Source organism: Corvus kubaryi, unplaced genomic scaffold (assembly GCF_017639235.1).
Source record: "Corvus kubaryi isolate FWS band 111438036 unplaced genomic scaffold, C.kubaryi_AGA036_p1.0 37266, whole genome shotgun sequence".
NCBI lineage: Eukaryota > Metazoa > Chordata > Aves > Passeriformes > Corvidae > Corvus > Corvus kubaryi.
This window is the reverse complement of record NW_024581081.1, coordinates 8,683,502-8,706,696: the sequence shown is the minus strand read 5'-3', so window position 1 is coordinate 8,706,696 and position 23,195 is coordinate 8,683,502. Positions and strand designations below refer to the sequence as shown.

General features: G+C 39.7%; 2 protein-coding genes across 7 annotated transcripts in view; both read right to left on the bottom strand.

The window, feature by feature from the left end:
• TBCE (tubulin folding cofactor E) overlaps positions 1-23,062 on the bottom strand; it is a 52,099-nt gene extending 29,037 nt beyond the window's left edge. The window contains exon 1 of the mRNA XM_042025272.1: positions 22,812-23,062. Coding sequence (XP_041881206.1) covers positions 22,812-23,047 — 236 coding nt within the window. The 5' untranslated portion in view covers positions 23,048-23,062. The remainder of the gene's footprint in view (positions 1-22,811) is intronic.
• Positions 796-22,897, bottom strand: GGPS1 (geranylgeranyl diphosphate synthase 1). Of its 6 annotated transcripts, none has more exons than XM_042025279.1 (4): positions 22,812-22,897; positions 18,227-18,319; positions 10,804-10,874; positions 796-7,123 (listed from the first exon to the last, which is right to left on the bottom strand). In XM_042025279.1, the coding sequence occupies exons 2-4, from the start codon at positions 18,291-18,293 to the stop codon at positions 6,362-6,364; spliced, it is 900 nt and encodes a 299-aa protein (XP_041881213.1). In that variant the 5' UTR covers positions 18,294-18,319; positions 22,812-22,897; the 3' UTR covers positions 796-6,361. The 6 variants fall into 6 exon arrangements, with proteins under 6 accessions (XP_041881213.1, XP_041881211.1, XP_041881210.1 ...); XM_042025277.1 differs by having other exon boundaries at positions 22,807-22,877; XM_042025276.1 differs by lacking the exon at positions 22,812-22,897 and adding an exon at positions 22,125-22,534.
• Positions 23,063-23,195: the final 133 nt, after the last annotated feature.

Below are 23,195 nucleotides of genomic sequence, written 5' to 3'. Positions count from 1 at the left end.
CAATGCATTTCCCTCTATCTAATCAACAGTTTGACTTTCAGTTCAAAGTCCCACTCTTCAGGGAGGCTTCTTCAGTTGCAGCTTCTTTATCAAGAGCAAAACTTCATATCAATGTTTGAGGCATGAACTATTTTCAGTCTCTGACACATAGGTAATCTGTTATTTCAGGCCAACTAATAGCATTGGGGGAAAAAATAGATACCCTAGTCCTTCTTCCACATCTTTGGTGGTGGTGCCGTCTCATCTGCGTTCCTAAGCCCCACTCATCTCCCACAGAGGGCACTCTTGGAACGATCTGTTCCAGTTTCAAACCATGCTGAAGCTACATGGATAGTGGTACAAGTGACAGCAGTTAAGTCCTCTTGCTCTCCTTTTCTGACTCCTCCACTGTTCCCAAGGTCAAAGCTGAGAGCCTGCTCCACTTTGTGTACTGCCTGACAGGAAAAGTCCTGAAAACAAGAAAATACTTTCTGTGATCTTTCTGATCCCAGCTGCCCATCTTATCCCTAGTTTGATGTGTAATCCATCCATTCTCAGAACCTACACGCATGTTGTCAGATTTATGTGTTTAGTATTTCTAAAATGATAAGGAGAATAGCGTAACTTACTGTTTATTCTTTCTATTTCTTTGCACTTCTTGTTTCAGTGTTGTAATCAACAAATAGCCATAGCTCATGCTCTGTACTAGACAAGGAACAGGACAGTCCCAATGCCAATTTAACCAGATCAATTTAACATTTTCACCTCATTACCTCAAATTACCACTTCGGCATTTTATAAGCACTTATGTAAAAATGGATTTAGCTTCTGAATTTATTGAACATTCATGCTGGTTAGTGTACAAGATAAGAGATTAGGTTTAAAGCACAGTTTTTACATTTCTGTGAATAGCAATGACAATTCCTCTGTCTAGCTTTTACTCTGACCTGTACATTCCATCCCACCCCCAAAAGAAAGCAGTTATCTAGAGGTTCTTCAGCCAAAACCACAGAAAAACTGTTGCAGTTAGTTCCATGCTTCATATACTTACTCTGCAATTATAGGAAATTTTACTTTTAAAGAACTTTGTTTTGTTTTTTTTCTTGCAAACCTTTTTTCCCCCCTCCAATCTGTTCACACAGGCTTGGGTGTCAGCCTGGTTTTAAAAACTCCAGTCAGTGAAAGGTTATGCCTCCCTCAGCCAACAGAAGTTCTCTGCAGAGTAATACAAATTGCAAGAGGACAGTTTTTATGCATTTCAAAATACATAAACAAAATGTATGCTTTTGCCATTTTACATACTTCAGTAATTACTGAGTGATTAAGTAACTCACAGTATATGCTCTAGAAATAGCAACTGCAACATTATGAAGAGAGTGAAAATGACCCACTGTGCTCAAGAGATGATGCAGCTGCTTAACCGTCAGCATGTAATTCATATACCAATGAGTAGAACATTTTTCTAGAGTTCAAAAGCAGAAAATTATCTATGATTTCCCTTCACCTCAGAGTTAGCCTTCTACACAAATTCATGTCAGGTTTTGCAGTGCTTTCCCTGGAAGTGTCACCTTAGGCCTTCTTGGTGTATCTCCCATGATTCTCTATGCTGTACTAAACAGAGATGATCAGTAAATACCTTTTCAGTAGGTTAATTGAGAACTTGCTTGTTCCATAGGGTATACAGGTGAGGAACACTATCAGGGTTAATGTGGTTTAACCTGCATCTTTATTAGAAGTTTTGCAGATTATATGCTTGAAGTGAGTTAATGAATCATGGATTATTCTTAGCCACACCTCACAAGGTGCCTCTGAAGTAATTTTAAAATAACTGCTGCAGAAGAGGTTGAACACAGATGCTCAGCTATGAAAAAGTTATTCAGGAAGGATATTAATGTGAGGTAGCAATCAACTCAAACAGGAACATGGCAGATTATGTTTCCCTGTCTTCAAGAACAGAAAAATTGTTAAGAGAAAGAAAAATACAGTGATGAAACAATGTACTCTGATTTATCTGTACCTTTAATCAAAATCTTTAGATGATATATGCAAGTTACATAAATAATTATCAGAATAAAAATTTTTTAACTTAAGTATCTCTCACAGTCTATTTGGAAAGCAAGAAGGGAAGCTCAGAGAAACTAAACACACACTTAAGCCTTTCCTTACAAAGTCAAGTAAATTCTGTAAAACAAGGTGAAATTACATGAGGCAGCCTCAGGAAGCAAAAATGGGTTTTCTTATTCTCTCAAATCCTTTCCATGGCCTTTGTCCACCAGCTACCTCTGACATTCATCAGGCTCTTGCTGAGTGGGATAATTCATTAACCTGGACAAAAATTAACTTCTCTCCCTCAGGGCTAGTGAGTTAAGTTCATTCATAAAAAGACCTAGCAGGCATTACCACTAAAGCAAAATGGTCCTGAAAGCAAACAGGTAGGGTAAGGAAAGTAGCTCAAGCTACATGAGACAAAAGTAATTTATGGTCATATAAAATGCTACAGGCTTTAGCTTCCTGGAAAAGAACTTTCAGGCATTTTGAGATTGCAGAAAATCTTGGATTAATCTTGGATTACTTTAGTGAAGGCAGCCGATGAGCCAAGATTCAACATTTCAAAAGTAGACCAAGACTATTTGTTTGTCCAGGATCAAAACCAACTTTGATGGTATTATGTGTGCTTGGTATTAACAGCAGAATAGAAATATAGCTGAAAGAAGAATTACAGTGGAAGTACTGAGCAAATAATACAAAGAACATAGTAAATACCAAACCTGAAATGTAAAATGATTAAGACAAGACAAAGAAGAGCAACAGATGCCCATATGGCTCTTGCACATGAATAAAAGCCTGGCCCAATTCAGTGACAAAGGTGTATTTAAGTTCAAACCAGTTTTACATGAGAAATGCAAACCCCCTCACAAACCCCATGTTTTTATACCTTGTTAGCATTTTAACAACAACCAAGGAAAATAGTCATTAATATAGGAAATTTCCATAGCACATGCAGCCGGATTAGCAAAATTAACAAAAAAGCAGAAGCATAAAGAAATGACAACAGTTTCTTTCCCATTAACATTTTTCGTTTGTTTGTATCAACAACTGGCTGATACATACAAAGTTGCTCCGAGTGGGTACCTGAACAGCCTGAGTTCAAAAGGAGAAACCTCTCTCCTAAGCAAGGTCTTGAAATGATGCAATTTTCTTCATAATTGATGGGGTAAACATCAGCCTTTGAAAAATCATAGACATATGTCCCATCCAATGGCTGGCTACTCTAAGACAGGTGACAACATTCATTTACATCCAAGCAAGCACACAATCAGAAAACAGACTGAGGTAGGGGGGAATGCTCCAGACTGATGAGTATTTGCCTTTCTCTTAATGTGAACTGCAAGAACAAAACCCCCAAGAAATACATGAAAAACCTGATCAAAGCAGAACTTGTTTGGAATGGTAGGAAGATAACGGGAACAATTCTGGCTCAAAGGGACTGACATTGAAACCAGTACCCCCTTTGTTTCCCTGTGGGCATCTCCCCTTGCACCTCGGATTTCCATTTACAACAGTGCATATCTTAGGAAGAGCAGGAAAAATCCCCACTCCCTGTGTTGTGGGAGACATAGCAACAGAGAGGGGCACTTACACAGCTAACTAATTCTGCAGTCAAAAGAACTCCCATGCTGCTTTAAAGAAGCGTTTTTCTAAACACAGCTTAACCTCAGGAGCCTGTACCAGTGATAACATTAGAGAATAATGATGAGACTGCACAGACTCATCTTATGGCACCAAACATAAAATCTGCCTTGACTAACAGACATTGTTACTACTGACATTTAGTACTCTGAGATGCTCTACCAGCTTAACAGATGAAGGGGAAATATCCCAGCCTCTTCCAACTCCTGAATACATCAAGAAAAGCTCTCACAATCCTGGTTATCTTAACCAAAGTGAAGAGCAACAATGCTCAAGTTCTGAGTCTTTTCAGATATACCTTCAGGGTATGCTTTGAATACTGCCATCAAACGCCTTGAAGGCAGAAGAGCAAGACAGAGCTGCATGGTCTCTTGTAACCTGGAAAAAGAAAGCTGGACCAACTTGTCCCTTCTTACCCATTTGTGGTTTAAATGGCCTGCAACTTGAAAACATCCATGTACCTACTCCTAACATGCTACAAGATATAGAATTAGCATAAATACTGGGGTGAATTGCCAGAACGAAACAAAGGAGGGATGACATAGCAGAAATCTCAGATGGTAGAAAAGCTTTATAGAAAAAGTAAGGAAAGCTACCTCATTATGAAAGTTTGATTACACAAAATCGTTTACATCCAGCAACAGAACAGAACAGAAATGAAATGGCACTAAGTGCACTTTGCATTGTGTTGCAGTTACAATATCCTAACAGGCACAAGGATACATTTCACAGTAAGACTAGGAGATTCTCCTGACAACAATAATCTTTTCAGTGCTTTCCCCTATTCAACACTAACTGCAACAGTGCTTAGAAACTCCCAAGACATGGCACAAAATAAATGTAATTTGCTGCAGACAGTATTTTCACATAACACATTAAAATTTTACAGGCTTACTGAGCACTGCAAGTTATGCAAAAGGAATTACAATTCTCTTTCATTAACATTAAAGACACCTTTCACCAACTTTAAACTATTCAGTCCTGGCAACCAGGTCCATTCAGTGAAAAGCCTATTATTCTGTGCCTAATCAGACAAAAGTTTCTCCTCAGCATGCAAATAAAAGGGGTAGGCTATCATCCATAATTACATAATATTTCTGACCAAAAGCAGTCATCCTCAATTTTGTCATGTTTGATCACTTTCAGAAGGATATTAAAGCTGTCCAGGGAAGACATTATAGCAACCTTCTTCAGTTAGTTTTCTCAATGGGTTATCATAGCTCTCCCTGTTTTCCAGGTACAGTAAATGAACACCTGCATAAAACTATCCTTTTGCCATCAGAAGCCCAGTACCTCTGTCCATTTCAGAGTATGCTTGAGCTAACACCACAGCTAACGGCACCAGTCCTACTTTTGATCCAAACCATTACCTTGCTACCCCAAAGCAAAGCTTAATATACCTGTGAATACTAAGGGAACTGAACGTGAATAAAGCCAGCCCAGCCAAGAAAAAAACAAGCATCTCTGCTTACATTGTATTAACCTTTTTCTTTCTATATATTTATTTATATATATTTATACTTATATATATGAGCAGAGAACTTTGTTACTTATCCCCACCCCTAAAACTTGCTCTCAGTCCCAGTTCTATTTTGGTATGTCTACAATTTTAAAGCTCTATTTAAGCAATTAACAAAAGTGAAGTGGTATTGTAGCTTGTAAAACAAGATACTGTACTTTGTTTTAACAGAAAAAAAGACATCTCTTGTCTCTTTGGAGAGATCTAGAACATGCCTCCAGACAGCAATTCAGAACAGGAATGAAGTATGAATTATGAATAAAGTCTTGGAGAAGCCCCTCAATTATAAGCAGAGATAAGAGACCTGCACCAATCATGGTGTCCTAAAGTTACCTGGTATGAATAATTTTCCATTTCTAACAGCAGCTCATTATGGTGCTAGCTACAGTTACATATATGAGCTCTAATGCATAGATTTAAGTTTCTGGCTACAGAATGACAATTTCAAAATCTAAAACCAGGTTAGCAAAATTACTCACTGCAGAGCTAGAATCAGCAGCAAATCTACACTTTGCTGATGTGATGAAATCTTTTTTCTAAGGTACTTCAAAATCTTTATGAAGTCACAATTTCTTATTTGCATATGAAATAATATCTTTTATAACTCACTTTCCCCTGGAAATACCCACAGAAACTGAATAGGATATTCACCCTAGGACATAGTAAACTGATCCACCTGATCTTCTCAAGTTAAACTTAGAAATATCACACAACAATTTTACGTGCATTGTGGTTGCAAGTATCTTCTTCTGTTTTTTAACACACATTTTGGTTTACAAGAGCATCGTTTAAAATGCACAATAAACACATGTCAACCTGATTTAATTTAACACAGAATTTCAACCAGAATCCTATCATAGCCTGGTTAGGGGCCTGAGAGTTTTAGGTATGAAATAATCCCTGTGATTGTGTAAAGACTATTACATTTAGATTCAAAACTTGTTTTAGTTCTAGTACATCTGCTTTAACAAAACCAACTGTAAGCAGTTACAGTTAAGACTTCAGAGATAATAGGGTATATATTTCAAAACTCAGTGACAAGTTATTTTTAACAGTAATTTTTGTAACATAGCTACAAGACAAAGTTTTACATGAGACTGATTATCACACCTCTCCATCTGGTTATTTTCCAATTTTAAAAACAGTTTTAATCCACACCCAGACGTTAATTTTTTAATTTGCAGTTTCTTTGAACATTTTGCTCAGCTGTTGAACTAGTGCTACAAGCTCAGGGTTTCCCCCAAGAGATTCAATTTGTTTATAGGCTTCAGATTCAAGCTCTTTCAATGTATTCCGAGTGTACTCAAAGGAACCAACATTTTCAAGGTAATGTACACAGTATTTTTTTATATCTATGTTCTCTGTCCTTTGACGTAAAATGTTTTGCACCTGAGTACTTTCAGGTCTTGACCAAATTGCATGAATGGTTGGGAATGAGAACTTGCCCTCAGTTAAGTCTTCACAAAAACTCTTGTTCTCACTATATTCTTTGGAGTGCAAGTTGGCATAGTCATCTCTTATTTGGAAGAAGAGACCAAGTGTGTTAAGCAGAGGCTTTAAGTCTTTTTTATAATTTGAGAACAGCTGCATGAGGCCTACAGCTAATCCAAAGAGACCACCTGTCTTTTGCAGTACCATAGCTTTATACTCAGCCTCCGTAGGACAGGTGTAAGTATCCCTCCAGTAAATATCCAAGCCTTGACCTTTATGGAGTTCCAGAAGTTGACGGGTAAAAACTTTAACAGCATCTGGATGATCAAGGGTTAAAACCTTCTCTAAGCCAAGAAAATAAACATAATTAGCACAGTTGATTACAGATGGAATTCCATAGATACTGTGTGCCACTGGAAAGCCCCGCCGTAGCTTTGAGTTATCTTCGATATCATCCACAAGCAGGCTTGCATTGTGCAACATCTCTGTCACTTCAATGATAACCTATCACAAGAAGAGAACATTGTTAAGTCTCTTACTGTAATTTAACCATCAGTTTTGCAAGACTATATTTTAAATGGATAATGTTTTAAAGAACTATATTCTCTATCACTGAGGTTCCTCTTTAGACAACTTGCTTTTCACTGCTAGTACAGATTTATGATTCTCTTCATCATCCAGTTTGCTTTAAGTCCTAGATCATAGAGTCTTTTGTGTAATGTTTTCAGATTCAAAGTTAACTTACTTCCTGAAGTGCTTCCACTTGCATGATCCTCTTGACTGTTGCTACAGTTCTAAAACATGCCATTATCTAGGAGTCATGCAGTAACTGTTACTAGAAACATGACTAGGGGAAAATAAAATAAACACAGTGTTTTGAAATGTTCAGATTTACAAATCTGAAATCTCCCAAAGTCAGTTCTTGAGAGTGTCAGGTATTATCCATTATCACATTTCTCTTGTGAACCTGGTTTTGATAAGTGGAGAGAGAGTTCATCTTTCTTTTCCCACACTTCGTGCAGTTACATTCAGTACTGAGCTCTTAAAGGACAGACTATTCCCTCTGAAACATCATTTGGAAAATTCTTGGCAGAAACACAACAGCTAAAATTTCTTTTGGGAAGCTTTCTACACACTGCTTGTTACTAGGTAGACCAATATCACACACCACCTGAGGTGTGCAATAAACCCTTCACAACGCCAGGCTTGTAGCTGACTACATTTGAATAGAATGAAACTTTAATAACTCAACAAAGAATGAAGAGTCTTAACACCATACATTGCTTTTATTCCACAGGTGCCATGCAAGCAACAGGTATATTCAGCACCTGCTTAAATGGAAAGAAATTTAGGCACGTAAACTGCACGTTGTATAAACTCACTGTAAAACATATCTGATTAAGATATGATTTCAAAGCTAATGAACCAATTACATTTGTTAGCTACAAACATTGCATTCAGTCAACATTCATCAAAACAACTGTTAAAAAATACTAAGACCACCACAAAATGGCAGCAAATATCTAGTATGGTCCTATTTGGTGGGTGCTGTAGGACAAAACAAGGACTTTGCTGTAAGCATTTTCTTGAGCACCAAGCCACCTGGTGTTCACTGAATATTGTTCCAAAGATTAAAACTCAAACCCCAGCAATTTAATCCCTTTTCCAAGATACAAGTGCAAGAACAACCTACTTAAGCACTCATGAAATCAAAGGATAGAGTACTTACTGAAGACAACTTTACACACCTATTTGTTTGAATAATCTTTTGGTCCATTATCTCATTCTCAGTACTATCAGGAAAGTTTCCCTCTGTTGTGTGAATTCACTGGATAAGCGTATTCTAGTGTTTCTCTTGCTAACCTATTTCATATCACTGTCAGTTTCCTGACCTCTTGCAACTTCCATATGTTTAAGATTTAAAGGAAACAGTGTTTCATGACTCTGTGTTTCTATCAAATTATCTGGTAAACTTAAGACAGTGTGAAAAATGCTTCAAAGGCGAAAGAGAGGAGTGAAACAGTTCAGATATCAGAAAAAGCTTATTTTAGAAGACATCAGGAAGTAGCCTGAGAAAATTAAAAGACTGGTCTCCATTATGAAAGCTGAAGACCCAGTAGAGAATGCTCTGTTTTCTGACAACCTAAATCTATCTAATCAGTACCTGCTGGACTATCACTCCAACACACAGACTTCTTCTACCTCCTTATCTGCAATAGCTTTAAAATTTGCTTGACTCTCACTAGGCCATTTCAGTGCCTTCTCAGAAGAAAGATCACCTGACAAACACAGTGTCCTCTAATTCACCAAGCTGAAGTGTCTCAGTGCAGCACCAAATGGGAACTAGAAATTCAGTAAGTGTTGAGGGGAAGAGATCACTTGGCTGGGGCAAAAGGTGCAACAGTGCCAGTTAATAGTAAAATAAACTATCAAGGAACAGTAGCCTCAATTGTATAATCTAAATAAACTACACAAATAATCTAAGGTAAGAAAAAAGTCCCAGAATGAGTGCCAGCATTCAGATTTTTAATAAAAAAAATACAAATAGCTGGAAATTAATCGGGCTGTTAGACACAGGGGTTATCTTAAGATTATGAGATGTCAAAAAGATGACCAGAGGTGGTCCTCCAGACTTCAACCATCTCTAGTTATTAAAATTAGTATAAGAATGAACAAAAGCTGTAATAATTGGGTCACGAAGACTAAAAGATGACAGGGTCTTGTTTTTTCCTCCAATTACAAACAACTTGAGTAGTAAAGGAGACATTAAAGCATTGGTTTTCCTTATAAAGATAAAACAAGTGGTCCAAGTTTTCAATAGCAGTTACATCATCATCAGTTTAAAGTGACAGAACTGATAACTTCTGCTCAGACAGAGGCACTGCAGCTTTAGCTTACTATAGCACTAAGCAAAAATGGACCACATTGTCATGGGTGCTCAGCAAAAGGGCAGGAGGCAACAGTCAGATTGCAACATAAAAAAATCCTAGTTGAATAGAATGGAAGGGCTTGTTATAATGAAAGGGGTTCAGCATGAGAAGACAGGCCCTGGAAAGCTGCAGAAACCCCATCATCAGATTTTTAAAACTCAACAAAGCTCCCAGAAGCCTAAAGCAGCTACAGAGCAAGCCCTGCTTTAAGCACAGGGTTGTCCTAGATAACTTCCAGAGGCTTCTTCCAATCTGAATTCTGATCTGTGATATTAGACTAAACCCATACATAAAACACACAGATTGCTACATTATATGTTTTATTCGGATATTTGTCTGAGCACAAAGCATAAGGTGTCTAGCTGAAAGACAGAAAAAATTTTGCTAGAAAGTTACACAGACTGGCCGAAAAACAGAAGAGTTCCTAGATTATGAAATGCAGCCTCTTAAACCACTTTGCTACTTGAGAGCTATGAAGTGTCACTCTTAAGCCACCCTAAAAATGGCTCCTTCACAAACTCTAAAGATACTTTTGTGAACAATTAATGAAGTCAGCAAAGGACCAGCTGGTTGTCAAAAGCCACAACCAATTGTATTAATTCCTTGCATTGTCTTGGACAGAAAATGTTTTGCACATTCTGTATGCAGTTTAGCAAAATTGCAGTCTAACCTAAAACAGAGGATAATTTTTCATTTGGCAAGCCACAGTGTTTAAATACACAGCCGTGCATCTTGCACACTTTGTCCAAGAGAAAAGGGAACGTGAACTCCTAGGTAATGCTTCTCATCAGAAAGGACTGTAGACTATATGATACACCTGTCTCAGTTTTATGTTTGTAAAGTTGATTTAATTGCCGTCCCTGATATTCTAGTATTAAAATCTTAAAGCTTTTATTTTCAAACACTGTATTTGTGAAGTCTACAAGTTAGTTAACTGTCTAGCTTCTTTTGTAATAACTCAGTGTTAATAACTGAGTTATGTTAAGTGGGTAACAATGATAGCTGCTTATCTACAACTTCAAAGGTTGAACACACTTGGAAAGAATAACTATTCTAGTAAGACATAGAAGTAATTGCTTTAGTGTTGCATCACAGTAAAAGCTTTGCACTGAAGTTGTTCTCCTGAAAGTTTACTTTACATTCAGAAATTAGTGCATTTAAGATTTCTGATAATTTATGCTATGTAAGAGAATCATCTGTTACGAGTAGTCTTGGAAGAAAGATAACAACCTTTTAAAAAGAATTAGTCAGTACCTGTATTTTATCTTCCGGAACATTCAGCCAGTGATTAAAGGCCTGTGACAGTTTGGTTCTCACTTGCTTACCTACAATAAAAATATTATAGGCATTTATAAAAATAATGAAGTTCATTATTAGGGACAACAGTTTGTCTTAACAACTATAGCTGATTTGAGAGCTGATTAAAAAAACTGATCAATGTGATGACACAAAAGTGGAAAATGTATCAGTGCATGGCTTGTTCCATCATCGAATAAACATCAATTAGCAGCAGTTTCAGTTTTAAACACTTCACAGGAATATGCAAAGCACATATTTACAGGTTACTATATTTAGTTTTCACAATTTAATTAGTAAGGGATCCTGAGCATGTTGGTAGCCTGTACAGATCAGCTAGTTTGCAAGGCATGTTAATTTTAAGAATAAAAAGTTTCAATTATGATTCATTATTAGTTGAAAGTATGGGTATTTATTGAATATCTATTTCTCTCAATTTTTAGGTCTTTCTCCTGTAGTATTATTCTTCACTTGCTACTTTGTAAAACACGAAAGTGACACTTCATATACTTACTAAATAACATTTTACAAAAATCTAAACAGAACATTCTGAACAGCATAGAACCTTCCAAGAATTCAGATGTTTATCTTATACCTGAGAAATCGACCTACAAATAGAATTTGGTCTGCTTTGGTAAAAACTACTTTGTTGGAGCCAGGCAGTCACTCTGTTTCAAAGGAAAGAAAGACAACATCAAATGACCCAGTTTAGTGTTAAAACAAGCCGTTCTATTCAATCCAGATACTTTCTACATGACAGAGTGAATTTCAATACACGTTAACCTTATGCCTATACATTACTGATGCCTGCTTTCTTCAGTAATATGCTAGTTTTTATGTACAAATTATCTATTCAGCATCTAGTCATGTTCAACATGAAAGAAAGTCATCCCCTATCCACACTGAGACAATTCTGCTCTGAACTTTGAGAAGCTCAGTTATGTGTATCTTGGAATAACCACAAGACAGGTTTGCAAAAACAGCTCTGCATATACAGCTCACAAACAAGCATTTGGAAAAAGCTTTAAATAAACTTCAAAGCAGTGCAACATAGACACCCATGGAACCCATATTACTTGACTCAAGTAATTACTGAGACATAATTGAGATATTCTGCAATACTAGTTCTCATATTGATAATTCCATCTTGCCCATAGCACCAAAGAAATGTCAACATTTGAATCTCTCCCTAAGGCTTCTCTATGACTGTGCAACCAGCATATACAGAACAAAATAATAAAAATGGGTAAATTCACTTGCAGTGATAGACCCTGGAGGAACTGGACTGAGAATTTTTCCCCTTCTAGTTAAGTCACCACCAGGTAAGCAATAGCTTTGTGGGCTGGGCTCTGTAGCAAGGGTGATAACCTTCCTCCCTGGATCAGAGGTCTGCAATTTTTGTCTCAGTTCTCAATGATTTCCACTGCTTCCTGTCACCACCATCTTTTGGTTTTCACTAGACAAGATTAACAAAATGGTCCTCTTTTTCCCCCCAGCAGCTCTGTCCTCTGCTTCTGCCACATGTGAACAGGCATTCTTACCTGGACATACACTGTCATTGGCTTATTTTCTCCATTTTTGCTGTCTGTGTTGAGTTTTAAACACTAACAGTTTTCTGCAGAAGGGAAGGATTGTTCTGTCTCTCCTTGAGAATCACTGTTACAAACAACTGCCAAACTGTATGGCTTACCAGTTAAGGATTAACAAGTATTTCACTACATTCATAAATAAAACCAGAGATAATACCACATTAAGGAACTGTACCTTATCTGTAGCTGTTTATTCTCTTCTAAGTTACTTGGATACAGACAGCACCTACTTTCTGCCTTTATAATAGGCAGCTAATTCTGATTTTCTGAATGTGTTTCCTAGAAAATACACTTAAAGAATGCTGGGTGTTCAGCAAGAACCATTATTTCATCACGAGGAACTAGACTACTAGAACGCACTCTAAGTGGATTAGTAACATGCACAAAGGATTAAGCCACTTCAGTTCCTTCGTACAGACAGCATTTGAATTGTTAGACTTGTCTACCCTGACTAGCAAGGCTTCCTAGACACTGACTATTCATGGAAAAACACTACCTGTAGAGTGAAGCATTTATCTTTCCTTTTATAGGTGCAGATTTGCTCGTCTTCTAAAGGAACATTATTGCTACATAAATACTATTTTATCTGATTCTGAAGTCAATCTTATCTGGTCTATGCGATAGTACAGCAATTTTCCGTATGCACAATTTATGTCTGCAGCATAAATGCTGTGATGGCAAAAGACCAAACCCTTCTAATACCGGTCTCTAAAGCCTAGATGCAGAAAGACTCCATTCCTTGCCACACCCCTCCTCTTCCCAAACTAGACAAGAAAACAATACAGGGACACCAGGACAAAATTAAAACGAGCACTGCCAGAATTATCCAGTTTCTTCACTATCATATTTCACCGCTGTGTTAAGTATTCTAAGCAGGCTATTGTAAAATTAAAGAATTGAGGTCTAACATCCAAAATTAGAAGCTCTACCTACAGTATAGAGCTATAATAATAGACATTACTGCACCAAGCTTTTATCAAAGCTCTGTTAAATGCATTCTGTTTTATCTGCCTAAGATCCCAAATTCTTACCCAAATCAAACAGCAACTATGAAAAGCTTTTCTTCTTAGTAGTGCTAGGTGGAAAAGGTGAGAAAAATAGTCAGAAATTCCTTCTAGAGCTAAGAATGTTAAAGCTTTATCCTTAAAACAAATATCAAGTTAGATTAAAGATGTTGTACTGAGGACATTCCCTCCATTCCCTCCCTGCTTCTCACCTAAAGAAATAAAAAAGGAAAAAAATCAGCCAACTTACTCTTTATTTACATGCTTGTTCTTGTGACAGGGCACAGACCCAAAAACTACGGACCCCCATTCTGGACAGGCTCCTGGTTAGTATTGCTTCACTCTTGCTGCATTAAAATAACCACAAATTATGCCCTTAAGGCAGCACCCTGCTTACAGAGAGGGTACATGAAAGGGCTAGAACAGCATGGGAAAGAGCAGAGGGATTATTAACCTAGACCCCATTAGAGCTAACTCAACTCATTAGCCCAGCAGAGAACTCAACTCTTTGCTAGGTTAGCTTTCTGTCAGCTTTATGTACTGAGTCAGCTTATGCAGTGGATCTGCCACAATCAGTACAGGGCGAGCAGCAGATGCTGAGGACTAGGGGAAGGGGCACTGCTCTTTGGAGGAAGAAAGCTCCTGTATTACCTCAGCTGTATTGTACACTTGCACGTTTAGCTGCATCCTCTGATGGATTAAAACTAAATGGATAAAGTCCCCAAGCGGACCTCTCCAAGCAGCTACAAGAACACTACAAACAGCATAAGTGAACTGCAGGAAGACAAGCTGAGAGCAGGCACATACACACTTTTAACCTGGCAGCCACTTGTGACTGATTAAGGTCACTGGTATAATTCTCCAGCATAACTCCTCTGTTCAAAACAGGGTTAACTAGTTCAGGGTTGTGATCCTGATTTTTGCTTTGTTCCTTCTCACAATCCTGAATGCCACTATCACATGGTCACTGCAACTAAAGTTGCTTCCAGTCTTAATGTCCTAACCAACTCTTCCTTTTTTTAAGGTGGCAGTCCAGCATAATGCCTTCCTTCATCAAGTCCTTGATCACCTGTGTTAGCAAGAGGTCATCAATTCACTCCTGAAACCTCCTGGACTGCCTGTGTCCTGCTGTGATGCTTCTTCTACAACACTGTGAGGTAATTGAAGTTTCTTATAAGAACCAGGGCCTGTAAATATGAAGTATCTTGCAGTTGTCTGAAGGTCTCATCTGCTTCTTCCTGCTTAGGGGGGTCTGTAGCAAACACCCACTACAGTGTCACCTCTATTGATCTGCCCTGAAATCTTAGCCCATAAGCTCTCAACAGGCTCATCTGACTGAAGGTAGAACTCCATGCAATTCAGCTGCTCTTTCACATAAAATGCAACTCCTTCACCAGACCGATCAAGTTCAACAACCCAGCAGAAAAAGCTGAACAACAAAGCCAGTCTTGATTGTTTAGCTTGCTGAACAAGCCCAGGAAAGACTGCAGCCAAGACCAGAAGGACAAGAATGAGAAGATGCACAGTCACAAATGGGATCAGAATCTACCCCTTTCAATAGCAAGCTGTTAACCATATCAGTTCTATGACAACTGAAATTCCATGTACTCCTTAGTGCTGCAAAATCAGCTACTGCTGTTAACTCAGACTCTCAAAAATACAAGATTCACCATGTGTGTGAATCAGGCCATTTTTGAGACAAACCACAACAGAACCTATAAAAGTCAATCCTGCACTTTATGAGACTAAATAACAGAATACTAGATTAAGCAGAACATTGATAAATGTTCCACTACAATGAGACTTAACAAGAAAAGTTATTGTTTCAGAATCTGTGCTCTTCTCCCAAGCAATAATTTCTGCTCAAGAAGGAATAAATGTTAATTACCATACTAAACATTAATTACCATACTACCAGTTAAAATAGCACCACACTGAAAATACCTTAAGCCTACTAGCTTCCCAATCCCAGTGCTGTTGGAAGTTGAAGAAATACACAAGCTTACTTTAGGTATCACCCCAAAACCGTTACCATTAAAAGTCTTATTTCAGCAAAGGGAAGCAGAGTAATCAATTTCCTGTACTGAGCAATTAATCCTTAGCAGTTACAAAAATTTGTGTTCTTACGCTATTGACAACATTAGCAGGTACCTTCCCTCCCCTGCTACCAACCCTAATACTGTTACATATCAAAGTTTGTTTACATTAAAAGGGATTGTGTATCTAAATTCATTCAACCATAGGTTACTAAATTGCTTGGAGAGTTTAACTAGTCTTACAAGATACGGAATTGGACTGCTGTAGGGCCATAGTGTACAGATTTGACACTCAGCCAAGCTTTCTGCAAAGCTCCTCAGAGCTCAAACTGATCCAACAGAGAAACAGCTCCATGTCCCGACCCTTGCGCCTGCTCACTTACAAGACAAGAGATTACCCAGGCAAGTTTTTAACAGGTTAGGTGATTGATACCACCTATAATTTGATCAGCAAGCTGAGAACTGGCACAAGTTAAGCAGCAGGAGAACAGTGTCAGAAGCATAGAGGATAGAATGAAACTGCCTCTTTCAGCAAGAGCCTGTTGGATCAGCTCAGACATCTCATTTGGGCTCCAATCTAGGTAGGAACATATCTGGCCATTTTTTCCACCCTTACCAAGCACTGACTGATTCATACTGACTCCAAGATTCACATATGTAACTGGCTCCTACTGATCTGTACTTGGCATAGGTGACCTTAGGCAAAGCCAGTGTTTCAAACACAGTAAACACGGTTTATTTATGATTGTGAACCCTCACTGCTTCACCTGTTACTCAGTACAAGCTTCCCACAAGTACACCACTTTCACCTGCCTAGTCTAAGAGAAGCTTTCCCTTTTGAATCATACCCTCACTGCTCTCTATGCAGTAGTGGTGGTATCTTATTTTTCATCTTCCCCAAAACATACACAAAATTAACAGTAAGTCAACATGGTAAAGTGGACTTCCAGAGTTATACTTTAGCAGGACAGGATATAAAACACCCACAGTGCCAGTGAGTGTAGGGTTATATAAGCCACCAGTATAGAGTTATTAGGGTTCAACTCACAAAGTAAAGGAATTTAGCCACAGGAATCAAGGTGGGAAGGTTAAATGTATATCCTAGATGTGTCATTTAAAGTGAAAGGTAACTAAAGAGCTATTGGTCAAGCACTTTTGCCTATAGAAGATTTTTTGGGCACTTTTTGCCTGTTGTATATTTTCTACTAGGAAGCTAAGCTTTTCTTCCTGGTACCTACAATAGCTTTAAAAATAATTAGCAGCTAAAGATGCAGAGGTGTTACAACATGCCCTGGTTAATGAGATAATCTAATCAAACAAAGAGTACACTTAAAGATGGTGTTCAAGGAATGTAAATTTCTTCAGGATCAGGGCTTAGAAAGCTCTCTAGTACCACAGACTCATTCTCAAGGTAGTTCTCTAGAAAGATCACCACCCACTTCAACATAGCAAAAGGAATACACATAAGGAAATGGGAAATAAGCCTTCTGGCATTAAAAAAGCTGATAACTGCCAAATTCTTTCCTTTTCTTAGTTTTCAACTCAGTGCTAATTGCCAAGTCAAATGAAATCACTAATGTTGGCAAGAAAATCCTGGATATTTGTAGAGGTTAATAATGAAATTCATTATACAAAGGTATAATGAATTAGGACTGAGAGGACCCACCCTGCTGATATACAGGATTTGTTGCAGATGTGCAAAAGCCACTTAGTACTCTGCCTGTGATTGATAATGCTACTTGTCTAGGCAGAAGGTCTTCTACCCTGGTCAGATATAATTTTGACCAGAAATATTTCCTTAATATTTACCCAAATTTTTTATCTTCCTAAACTCCTTCAGCGTGCCGCATAAGCTGGACAGAAGGCAACCAAGCCATTACACAATAGTCCCAATGACAAAGTTGTTCTGCCACTATTTTTACAAAGTTAGTCAATTTGACATCCTGTATGGTCTTTCTTACACTTTAGGTGTAAAAGCCACAGCAACCCGATTATTTAGTTAAAGAGGCTTCCAAGGGGCATATCCATACAGTAGTTTGCTTCCAAACTGCTTCTTGAATTCTGCTGTACTATTCAAGACTGAAAACATCACGGGAATGTATTGCTGGTGACCTGATACTACACAGACTGGCTGAATCTCTGGCAAGTAAAGCAAGCTACGAATCATGGACATCTGAAATTGGCCATAAGAGCACCTATCTCTGTACATGCTGAGGAAGATAAATTCCAGGAGAAACAGGCTAATAAAAACTCAAAAAAAAACCCCAAACAAAACCAAACAAATATACAACCCAACAAAAAAACCCCAAAGAGCACCTAAGCAAACAAGAAAACCTCAATCAACCCTCCCCCCTGTCCCCCAACAAAACCCACAACCCACTGAGTTCAGTACAGCAAGCAACTAAAGAACAAAACATTGTCAGCCCTGGGTTTAAAATCAGGATCAAGTCTTCAGTACTTGCCCTTATCAGTTTTTAAAAGCCACTAGTCAGCTACTCCAGAGAACAGAGTAACTGCAATATTACTTACACTACAGACACAAGAGCTATTGTACAAGATTGTACCAATTTCACCAAAAAAAGGTGGGTCTAATAAGAGGAAGAAAAGAACAAGTACTGAAAAGTGTTACTTTTTATTACTCTTATATCCACAAATCAAGAATGGAAAAATTTCTTGGCTTATACTTCCCAAGACAAAAGTTGCTATAAAACCAATTTTGATATTTAAAACAACACAGTACAAAGAAACTTGCCTGGTAGTTGAAGCAAATATTGGTATGGCTCTAGGATTCTTTTAGATGTTTCATCCATCCCATCCATTTCTTTATTTCCTAAGATGGAGTACACTGTTAAAGAAAGTGTTGTTAACACTATTTAGATTAAAAAATATGGAAGTACACAATAGAGGCATACAACTTAAAAGGCAGCTGACTTACAGGTTAGGTGCAAATATTCCAATTTTGCACATGACACCTTCAGCATATAAAAGGTTTCCAGATGTCATTTACCAAGGAAACACATATAATACACACTAAATACAGTTTTCTTTTTATTCATGAAGTTTAAGCCAACTCCTAGACTTTGTTCACTTTTTTGCATGCGTTAGATTGCTTAGGTGATGAAGTATTTAAACTTTACCATTAACAACAATGAAGCTCCACTGCAAGTCTTTAAAGACACTCATACAGAACCCCACATACAAACTCATACAGATACACATACAAAACCTCACATGACTAATCTGATTAGATCTCCCTAAATGCTTTCCCCATACATTAGACATTCCAATGTCTAAGAAATGTCTAAGAGCAGAAAATACACCTCAGACCAAGGCAACCTAAAGAAGTAGAATACTAGCTCCAGTCTTTTGATATAATTCCTCAATCTTTTGTTATAAGTCAAAATATAAATATACCATTTTTCTACCACTGTTCAAGCATACAGACAGCTCTATACACTTTCCCATACACCATAAATGTAACAGACTCTTAAAATTAATCTTTTAGGATCCAGGGCCTCCAGAGCTTGACAATTTTCTATTGATTAGCTTCACTTCACATACTTTTGGTCATCTCTATCTGCATTTTTTTTCCATACGGTTTTCTGCAATAGATTTTCTGTCCTTTCACCTCTAGCCTTCCTTGCTGCACTGCAGATGCAGCAACTTAAAACAATTCTTCTCATGTGGTTTTAAGACAGGACCTGCAGCAGTAGCATAAAGTCTCATGCTACTTCAGCATCGTTTCTCAGATACTTTGCTAGTATCCTGCAAAAGATTTCCTTTTTTCCTCCTGGAGCAAATGAATAGTTAGGTAAATTAATGTCCCGATTTTGGCTAGACTAGAGCTAATTTTCTTCCTAGTAGCTGGTACAGTGCTGTGTTTTGGACTCGGTGTGAGAACACTGTTGATAACACACTAATGTTTCGGCTTTTGCTAAGTGGCGCTCATCGTAAGTGAAGGACTTTTCAGTTTCCCATTCTCTGCCAGGGAGCAGGTGCACAAGAATCTAGGAGAGTATAGCTCAATCAGCTCCTGTCTGTTCCCCTTCCCACCCTCCACACCCATAAGCATTTGTAGCAGTCTGTACTTGGGGAGCTGATCTGTGTTAATAACTATTTTCCAAGCTTAGGTTTAGATAAATTCCTTGCTTCACGCTGTGTGCTCATCAAATGTATTGGCACTTTAGGGGCAAGAAAGGCTATTTAACCAAATATAGTTGTCAAAAAAATGCTCCTAAGACTGCATCTTTTGGGAAGGCTTTGCATAGTTTCTTGGCAGTGATGCTGCGATAAGCAGTACAGCCTTTCCATCGTATCCATGGTGTGCCAGCACAGCTAGCAGTCGGGCCACACACTAATCAAAATCAGATTTGACACCCTTGACTCCTTATTCTGTTGCCAGCTTGTTGTTGTAACTGAAGTGCTTTCAACCAGCACTGCCACTGAGAGTCAGCTGTCAAACTGTACCCTTACATATAAAGAGTAAGTCTCAAAGGACTTCAGCGAGGAGGCAAAATCAAAGATTTTCAGAGTCCACCCCCAGATGTTCTAAGCAGAAAGAACCTGGTAGAGATAGATATAAGGATATACTATCAACCTAACAACTCCCCTGTGACTATTATTTGTCAAAAAGCCACACAGATGGTGATAGAATTGAAAGTGCATAGCTATCCAGCTAGGCTGAGAAGAGATGCTAGGATTGGAAGTGCTTTCCTGTAAAAGTTCTTGCTTAGAAGTAAATGTTAAAGTAGTTCTTCTTCCCTCAGGGAATTAAGTGTCTTGCTCATCTGTAGGGCAGTAAGACCATATTCAGAATCCCCAACTAACTTGAAATTCATTAGTATTGTACAGCATCAATCTAAATATTTGCCTCTTTCTGTACAAAACTAATAGGAGTTAACCTGAAATACTGCTTATCAGCAGAAAATTAGTCAGGTACTTCTGCCACAAGTACAGAGATTCTTACTTTTTTTTCTTTCAATAAAAGTGAGGCAAAAAGGCTCTCATGAATAAAGGTAACTCATCTTAAATCACTATAATTAAAATTTTCTATACTACTATTCTACCATTAAATGAAATTTTAGGTAAATCTCCACCAAGGAAAAAAAAAAGTCTCTTTATTCATCAGACAGCTACATATTTAACATACCCAGTGGAACATAAACAGCGAGCAGAACATCCCCCAAACTTATACATAGAAAAGGACGCTTGATAAAGAAACATGTAAATGAAATTCATTACAAAAGCCTCTAAGCAAAAATACCATGATACCAGATGTGTAATATTACTGCTCTTTGCACAAAATTATCACATACGGGGCCTTGGGAAATGGTTGTTATTAAGAATTTCCTGCCGAGGTGACTGACCGATTTGTTACAGAAGTTACACTGTTGCACTGAGAAAGACTTCTCTGATTTAGACACAGTATCTCAACTCACCATCTCCTAATAAAAAGTAAAAGCCAGCAGTTAAACAATATATGAAAGGGAACACAAAGCCTGTTGTTAGTGAAAGTGCAAGAATTGATTACATCTACACTTATGCATAGGATTGAAGCACCTAAGGCCATTTTACCTTTTAAACCAGCACACAAACTTTTTGCATTTCAATTCATATGCGTGACAAAGTTAATTTTCCAGTTATTTCTCAGTATCTTCACATAAGCATAAAGAACAGCCACACACAACAGAAAGCCCACAGAGCTACCTTTTGGACTGCATCAAACCTTATCTCTAATGACCTCTTTGAAGACACACATTACACTAGGATAAGATGGTGATGTGGGCTTCCATAATGTGCAACTACTCTAAAGCTATACTTGAAGCTGTGATCTGTGTCTAGGACCTTTCTAGAGAGGATAAAAGCAATATTAATTCTAGGTCGAATGTCAAGAAAAAGTTTCCCTTCGGAACTTTGCAAAACAGTTTCTCACCCTATCCTGTTCCATCCCACTCTGCAGAACCTTCTTCCCCTCCTCCCAAATAGGGGAATGTAATAGTCTGAAAGAGTCCAGGCTAAATATACAGACAGTATTTTAAAAAGTATCATCATCTCAGGGGTCCAGTCATAGTGCAATTGCAGAGAAAATAAAAGACAACTACCATAGAAGCAGAGAGCTGTAGTATAAAATGAACCATTCAGAAAGTTCTCAAATCAGCTCCATCATAGAACTTAGTGCACTGAGACACCGGCTTCGTTGTAACCGGGGGCGGGAGAGGGAAGAAGCCCCAAACAGGGGGAGCAGGTAGGAGTGAGAAGGTCAGTTTCAAAAGGAATACACAGAAAACGCAGTGAATATGTATTGTTTCAAACAAAGACCACCAGAGGTCTTAATCCAAACATAACTGGGACACTAGTCCGCACTCCCTTTCTAATTAGGAGAGTCGCGTTTATAACCCCTCCTAGGCTGACACCGAACAACACCTCACATTCAACCTGTGGGCGGGCAGCTTTCCACAGGTGGAAGGACAGTCACAGTCCACACATTTCCCCCAAAGACACAGCTAAGTAAAAAATAGCTTTCCATAGCCGCCACTCCAACAGTAACGCCAGAACGCCACGAGCATACTGCTCCTGGGATCGTGGTTCCATTTTAATGGGATTTCCAGGTAAAATTGAGCACGAACGCTGCAGAAGCCAGAGAACAATACCTGGGCCGCCAAAGTCCCCGCCCGCAGACGGGGAGGGTCTCTGAGCTGCGGGCTGACCCGAAGACAGAAGATGAGTCGGCAAAATCTGCGACGGCAGCTGAGCGCTGCGTTATGCGGTCAAAACTCACATTTCACAGAGAGCACGAAATTGCTGCCGCTCTGTCTGCAGCTGCCGAACTCCCGCCGCAGCCAGACCAAGGGAAATAAGGTTCATTTTTTTCGGAGTTCAACACGACAGGCGCAGCCTCTTCAGCTGCCTCCAGAACTCCAGGACGAGCGGGCCCAGTTCTTCAGCGCCATTTTAGGAGATCGAGAGCCGAGGACGCATCGCTCCCCCCGCCCGCTGTCCACCCCCATTTTCTGATCGGCGCTGTCGGGCTCGGCCGCCAGGGAGGGCCGGGAAGCGCCGCCCGCCGCCAGCCCAGCGCAGCCCCGGCCCCGGAGCACTCCGTCAGTCACTCCGCCCGCCCCGGCGACCGCCGGCACCGCCCAGCACTACCGGCGGCCCCCTTTCACCCGGCCCCTTCCCGGGCAGCCTACAAGCCCCTCCTGGAGCGGGGCGGGGCGGCCCCAGGACCCGCTTCCCCACAGAACCGGCCCCTCCGAGCGCGGCGCCCCCTCTCTTCCCCACCTGGACGCCAGCGCCCCCCACCAGCCACAGCCAGCTAACGGGGCAGGCGACCTCACCTCGTCCTCGTCGTCGTCGACCTCGTCGCCGCCGCCTCCTCCTCCGCCAGCAGCCGGAGCCGCGCCCCCGAGCAGCCGCCGCTCCGAGACTGGCGGCGGCAGAGCCCAGAGCGGGAGCGCCGCCCCCCTCCTTCCTTCCGCCCCGCCGGGCGCCACCTTCCCCTCCTGAGGGAAAAATGCGCCACCGAGCGCCCCGCCGCGCACGCGTAAGCCCCGCCTCCTCGGCTCATTAGCATTCGCCTGAGGGCCCCGCCCCCCCTCGCGCGCGGTGCGCCCTGGGAGTTGTTGTCCGCTGAGCCGCGCTGCCCTGCCTGCCGGAAATGCTGCGAGCAGCGAGCAAGAACAGCGTTCCCCATGAGCACCCTCGGCGCCGAGCCTCAGTTT